Source organism: Austrofundulus limnaeus, unplaced genomic scaffold (assembly GCF_001266775.1).
Source record: "Austrofundulus limnaeus strain Quisiro unplaced genomic scaffold, Austrofundulus_limnaeus-1.0 Scaffold8, whole genome shotgun sequence".
Taxonomy (NCBI): Eukaryota; Metazoa; Chordata; class Actinopteri; order Cyprinodontiformes; family Rivulidae; genus Austrofundulus; species Austrofundulus limnaeus.
Window position 1 is genome coordinate 1,539,612 of NW_013952410.1, and position 6,988 is coordinate 1,546,599.

Here is a 6,988-nt window from a genome sequence, read left to right on the forward strand (position 1 = left end):
GTCCAAGACATACGGTCGCAGATCCGATGAAACGATGACAAAATCGATCATCGAACTGCGGCCTATACATTAAATTCCAGTGAAATATATTTATGTTTGTGGTTGTAATGTGACAAAATATGGAAAAGTTCAAGGGGTATGAATACTTTTGCAAACCACTGTATTCTGAGAGTATTCAACAGTCTGTTGTGTAGATTAGCGTTCTAGCTACCTGTGTGGGCTGGTAGTCAGAATATCTTGCAATGAGCTCCTGAGCAGGGCCGCCATCGGAGGGGTGAGGAGTGTGTCCGTTGGCCAGAGAGGGGGAGGCAGAGTTGGAAAAGGTGCAGCAGTGGGAGGCGGGGGAGGAGGGGGAGGTGGTCTGGGTCTCCAGGCTGTGGAAGGGGTTGCTGCCCGGTGCAAGCATCACTCGTACCCTGGCCAAAAACCAGCGCCGGAACTCATCCTAGTCAACAAACACGAGCAAAACAGTGTTTTACAGAAGCTTCAAGTCAGAAACCACAAAACCAACACAGATGAAACCGTCTCAACTTCTAAGAATTTTAATTAGATGAACTTTTTGCTTTTAATGAAATTCACCAAGAAATCCTCACAGTGGGGTGACTTGGGGTACTCTGAATTGTCTTTATGCCCTGGCAGATTATTTCACTTAATTTGAAAGGGTTCAGACTCAAAGTGAAATAATCTTGACGGTGGAATGAGACAATTGCACTTGGAAAGACATCGTGAAAAAGAAAATGTCCAGGATAAATGGTAAATGGACTGTACTTGTATAATGCCTTTCTACCCAACCAGGACACTCAAAGCGCTTCACACTACAATCTGTGTCCTCATTTACCCATTCACACAGCACTCTACCAGATCTCCTACAAAGCTAACATGTACAATCAACTATGGAGACTAATCAGTGCTAGTCACATTCATACACTGATGAGACACACATCAGAGGCATTAGGGGTGAAGTATCTTGCCAAAGGACACAATAACTGAGACAGCTGGACTGGGGATCGAACCGGTGACCTTCCGGCTCCAGGACAACTCCCCTAACCACTCTGCCACGGCCACCCCAAGATAAGAAGATTAATAATCTAATAGTCTGCTCTTGTTTAGTATATCAGTCTGAAAACAAGATCAAAAACATGTTTTGGTTGGAAACAAGACTGTAAAACTTTGTTAGATGGACATTTTTTCGTAGTGTGTACTTTTTGGTCATTCGTTTTTCATTTTAAAAACATGTTGGAAAAAAATAATGGATATTCTATTGTCGTTTTATACTACAAAAACAGAAGAAAAATCTTCTACAAGTCTGTTGTTGAGTGTGTCATCTCTTCTGTTGTCATCTGTTGGGGCAGCAGCATCAGAGCCAGGGACCTAAAAAGGCTAAACAACCTGATAAAGAAGGCTGGTTCTGTTCTGGGGACGATTGTGGAACCTCTGGATGGTGCAAAGAAGGATTTTACATAAAATCARGAACATTGTGGACAACCCTGACCCTCCTCTTCAACTGAAGATACTCTGCTGTAGAAAAACAGTGTCTTCAGTCGGAGGCTTCTTCAATTTGGTTGTAATACAGACCACTACAGAAGATCTTTCCTGCCCACAGCCATCAGCATCTACAATAAGTCTTTAGTTAAAGGAGTTACTACAACATTTACTTTTCCTGTGGGATCAACAAGTGTTGATTGAGTTTAAATTGAATTGAAAAAAAAAAAAGAAAAGACAGACAGTTTTTCTGTTTTTTGAGTATAAAAACGCTAGCCTGGCCCTTGCCTTCCTACTCAGTTCTGCTCAATTCTAGTTTCCCTTCCTTCACTGCTCCGTCTGGGATTTCTCCCACAGACAAGGATTTCGCTGGCAGATTTTTAGCTGAACCAATCAGAGAACAGAACGTTGATTTTCTGCACAGTGTCTGCTAGTTATTTTAGCATACGGCAGTAGAGGAAGTGAATGAAGCCAGTCTATGTTGATAAGGCTTCCAAATTAAATTAAATGTGTCTGACAAAGCAGCAGCTCTCATTACAGTCGTCTCGTTTGGCTCGGTACTTTTCTCCTCTCAGTAGGGTTGTTTACAGCGCACGCAATTTCCGGTTAGCTTTGTAGCTTAGCCTCCTTCACAGCAACAACACAAACACATTTCAGCAGAGGCCACGCCTCCAGCAAGAATCCCTTCTCTTTAGCCGCGAGTCCAGACCCTCATACGAAGCAAAGTGAAGGACAGGGTCTGGTTTTTCCCAGGCTAACAAAACACAAATTGAAAAAAAAAATAAACATCATTTTTTTCATTTTATCCATTTTTAAAATGAAAAACAAATGACCTCATAACGAGCAGTATCATTATTTGTTGACAAGTCTTTCAGCTGAACAAACAGAGGCGCAGCCTTTTGAAAAAGAACATGAAAAGGACAGGAAAAACCACACAAAATCAGCTCACTTCCTACCGTAGATCGCAGCAACACCACTTCGGCGTCACGGGCTGTGGTACGGGTGCAGGTGGACTTGACACACCATTCTGGCATCCAATAGAGCAGCAAGAGGAGGAAGCCCCCTGTACAGAGCACACCAAAGCCCACGAGGGCGAGGCGCCACCGACACAGACGGTAGCCCTGCAGCTCCTGGAGGACAGGTAAAAAAATAAATCATTTGATGTGACGTCTTGGAAAACTTTCATATCTGAACTTATGACAAACAAAAACAGGCATACCATCTCCTCCTCCTCCCCCTTGTTGAGAATTTTCAGATCTTCCTTCTCCATGTTGCAGAATAGTTATCCACTGGAAACAAACAGAACTGGAACTTGAACACTAAATACACAAGACTTTTTTTGTGCGCAACAAATATCAATTTTCATATAAAGTCTCAACAATACAAGCTGAAAAGACATTAGTGTTATCAGCTGCTTTGATGCAAAAACAGCCTTTAAACTTGTGGCGTTCCGCTTTTCCTTTTGGCCTAAAAACAATATGTCCACAACAACGTCATGTTGTTTACCTTTGCTGCTAAACCTGTAACATAATGTCAGCAGATGTGTCTGTGTTCTTCATTGTATTGAGTTACACATGGGGAAAATACTTGTAGTTTCCATAAAGTCAATCTCTAAATTTAAAAGAGAAATTTAAAAACACCTAAAAGCAGGAAATAAACCACATTGGTATCTTCCTTCATTGTTCAAAAAGGACATTTACTTTATTCTAGCTGAGTTTAAACAAAACTCGTCTCTGCTTGTTTCATCCTGAAATGTTGGCACATCTCTCTGCTGCTGAACATTTTTCAAATAGCTGTTGTATCGTTGGCGTCAAATTAGCAGCAAACAGTTCTGCCCTCTGCTCTGCCTGCAAGTAGAGGCTTTTACAGGCTCACAAAGTTAAAATGTTAAAGTTTGGGTAAAGAAAAAACAAAGACGAGCCTGTAACAACACAGAACAATGAGATGTTACCAAATAAAACAATCAACTTTGTCATTTTTTGTTTTTATGGTACATTTTTGGTTACGTTTGTGTTTTTTGAAAAACTTTATGAAAATTACTTTTATTATCATTATTTAAGAAGTTTATCAATATGCTAAGTCACTTTTACTAGTAAGATGTGCACTAAGTTGAACATAGAACCATGATCTGATGCTTCGGTGGGTTGTTGGGGTTAAAAAACAACAACAACTTGTAATTATGAAATCAAATATAACAAAGTAACAAAAACATTTTTAAATGTTTTGTTTTCTGTATTTCAGATTCCCCTCTGTGTTTCTGGCACTTTCTAAGTCTCATTACCAGCAGCTCTCTTCCAGGAAGGGAGCGAGAATGCATGCCCTTGCATCATCTCAAGGCATGGATCGGCCAAACACATGAACATATCGGCCGATACATAAATACCAGCCAGCCCACGTATCTGTAGACCTATATCGGCTACATGTCACATTCAACAGGTTGCACGCTGGTTTGTCCTCGGGGGACACCACAAACACTGAGAAAGCGGGTCAAGACAATCAAACATGTTGAATATCCCCAATTTGAGGTTGGAGTGGTCCCAACATCCCTCTGAGCAAACTAGATCACTCTGAGTCCACCACACATGGCAGGAATCTCTCCTTAGTTTATCTTTAGAGCCATCATGATGATCGGGGCATCTTTAAGACTGTCGGAAGGGCAAAATCTGACCAAAAATCTGCTCATCTATCTTGCTGTGTGAACCAGGCCTAATCAGACCAAGCTCACATTAACTACATATGCAGTGTTGAAGAACTTTCATTTCAGAGCTGTACCCAAAAAAGGCAGAAATGATAAGTAAACTGTTTAACAAAGCTTTCATTCAAAGCACCTTGAATTTCTGAGGAGGGCAGTCATTGTAGCCCAGGGTTATGGCGCCTACAGGACCACTCTGCACTGTCCCGTACTACCGCTTGAACACCCACTAATCCTGTGTCACTGCCCTCACACTCTGATCTTATCAGCCAGCTGCACCCGGGAGAAATTCTTCTGTGGCATACTGTGGGATATTTTGCTAAGGACCAAGCCCTTCCTTGTATTTTCCAATGGCAGCCCCCCCCAGCCCCCACGGTGCTAAGCAGTGGGCGCAGCGCAGTCAGAACATTCCCTCCCAAACTTCTGCAATGACTGGAAATGCCGACACTGGTGCACAACTAACTAACTGAGTCACAGGCAAGAGTTCTATCCTGGAATGGTGATTCAGACAAATAACAAATAAATAAACGCAACAAAAGCACCATACAAAACAGAATTTCTAAGTATCGAGTGGCTGTAGTTACAAAAACCAAGTTGACTCAGATAAAGGGTTGTAACTTGTGATTACAGACAACAGAAGAAAGTTAAAGCTTTGTTGCCGACTGGCCTTTCACAAGTCAGATTGACCATGATGATAGGTCCTTCACTAATATGTTACTTATTAACTTATGAGCCAGAAAAGCAAAGATAAAAGCATTCTTTAGATCAGATGAGAAACAGCTGCACTTCTTTAACGATAGAGATATTTAAATGCAATATTTAAAGCATAAATTAACTAACCAATTAATGCATAACTTCCAAGCGTTGAGATTCCCTTTTTCTTAGATTACAACTATTTCATGCATTAGATAAAAGTTTCATCGATTTATTCAAAGAAAGGCATTGTCATTTTTAAACTGAACTTTTTTCCCATCAACATTCCTCACATACATGTAGAACTGGTGCTCCGAGACAATGAATGTAATATTTGCAGTAAGTTAAATATCCTAACAAATCTGAAGATTTTCTATGTTGATAGTTTGAAAATTTGACTTCAGATTTTTGCAGATAATGTAGTGAGAGAGAAAAGAAAATGAAAATAAATACTTAAAAGAGAGAAATCAACTCAATCTCCCCACAGCTGTAAATCAGACAGAGAAGACTTTGTGTGGTTAATGAATACTTTGCTGGTTTGGACAGTTAAAGTGTGAGCTACAGCTGAAGTCAACATTTTCATGAACATTAACAAAGCATTTACAGTTCAAACTCAAGTTCTTAAATAAACTGTATACTTTTAGATTGGTCAACAATGTCTGAGGTGGGTTTTAATATAAAACGAAAAGCAGCCCAGAGCAAAATATTTATGAAAACAGATATATATATATATATATTTTTAACTTCTAGACTGTCCACTTGCTCCATTACTGCAGCTCTACTCTCATATACAGTATAAACAAGTTCTTATTCTTTATTCACCATATTTGTCAAGTTTCACATTAATCATTAGGTAAAAAGCAAAAGGTCATGTCAAAATGTCAAATAATCGATTCGCATATTTGTCTAATGAAGTGTTCAGTTTATCTGCAGCTCCTACCTTGATAACCAGGGACACAGTGCCCCAGGCGGTCCACCTACCCACAGGTAGTTCGCTCTTTCGCAACACCAACCTGGAACCCTGCAAGGGCGGCAAAAAAAAAAGAGGAAAAATTGGAGAAATTTCAAACAAACAATTTAGATGTATCTATAAATTACTGGGAATTAAGGCTGTACAATATCAGGAAAACCTGCTGTGTGCCATAACGGTGCTTAATGTTGCATTGACGATATGACGTGCAATAAATGAACAAACACTTGAGTATGCAGTGTTGATGTCTTTCTGCGGTATCTTGGATCCATTTTGTTTATCAGGCTGATGCTGACAAAACGTAAATATAAACATTTGCTTTACACAGTTTTTTTTTGCAATATGCCTAGTGCACAGGCTGTTATCACGATGACAATAAATTTTCAATATATTGTGCAGCCCAGCCATAATGGGAATTTATGATATTGGACTTCCTAAACTTTAATTTGTCATACTTTCAAGAACAATTAAGTACTCAATCAAGGTCTTTTGATGAAGTAACATAATATTCAATTTACCCTACAGCCAGAATGACAAACTTTACTTCACCAGCATTTAATATGGCCAAATGGTTAATATTTTGTTCACAAATTATTTTTTGCGCTTTCCTTTTTTCTTCTGTTAGAGAAATCCTGCATAAAAAAGAAACAAATTTTTAACTAGACAGAAATTAAGATTCAGTTTTGTGGTGGTCTTCTTGCTTGTTAGAGCTGGGCGGTATATTAATTCATTTCATTTCTGTTTTATGAATTTTCCGAATACAGCCATACCGGTTGAAATAGCCTGAACATTCGGAACGTTACATCAAGCCCGCCAGTAAACTGTTTCACGGGGGACCCTTTTCTGTGCAGGAAATGGAGCTGCAAGCAGGGCAGGCTGGTGTTGTTGTGGGATCAGTCTTCTCAATAACAGGTGATGGGTGGTGATTTCTCCGCTTACACTGGCTGACAAAAAACAAAAACTTTCACTGAATTTTCACTGAATGTAAAATACACCTCTTCAGTGACATGCAAAGACAGCTTTCATGCGTGAAGCTAATTTGCCTGATAAACTAGATACCGCATAGCTGTAATATGACACCCGCACGCACAAATGCACCAGAACTCTGAAGTCTTTATTCCTAATAAATGTCATGCTACCAGTTGCATCCC

General features: G+C 39.8%; 1 protein-coding gene across 4 annotated transcripts in view; it reads right to left on the reverse strand.

Annotated features, from left to right (window-relative positions):
* The window catches only part of atp13a3 (ATPase 13A3), a 45,134-nt gene that overhangs the window by 25,009 nt on the left and 13,137 nt on the right, over window positions 1–6,988 (reverse strand). For 3 of the 4 annotated variants that reach the window (XM_013999839.1, XM_013999833.1, XM_013999826.1), the window contains exons 2-5: window positions 5,808–5,888; window positions 2,702–2,771; window positions 2,439–2,612; window positions 212–445 (exon numbers count right to left, since the gene is read on the reverse strand). In XM_013999839.1, coding sequence (XP_013855293.1) covers window positions 212–445; window positions 2,439–2,612; window positions 2,702–2,752 — 459 coding nt within the window. In that variant the 5' untranslated portion in view covers window positions 2,753–2,771; window positions 5,808–5,888. Of the gene's footprint in view, window positions 1–211; window positions 446–2,431; window positions 2,613–2,701; window positions 2,772–5,807; window positions 5,889–6,988 lie in introns of those variants that run through there. The other variant, XM_013999847.1, reaches the window with a different exon arrangement.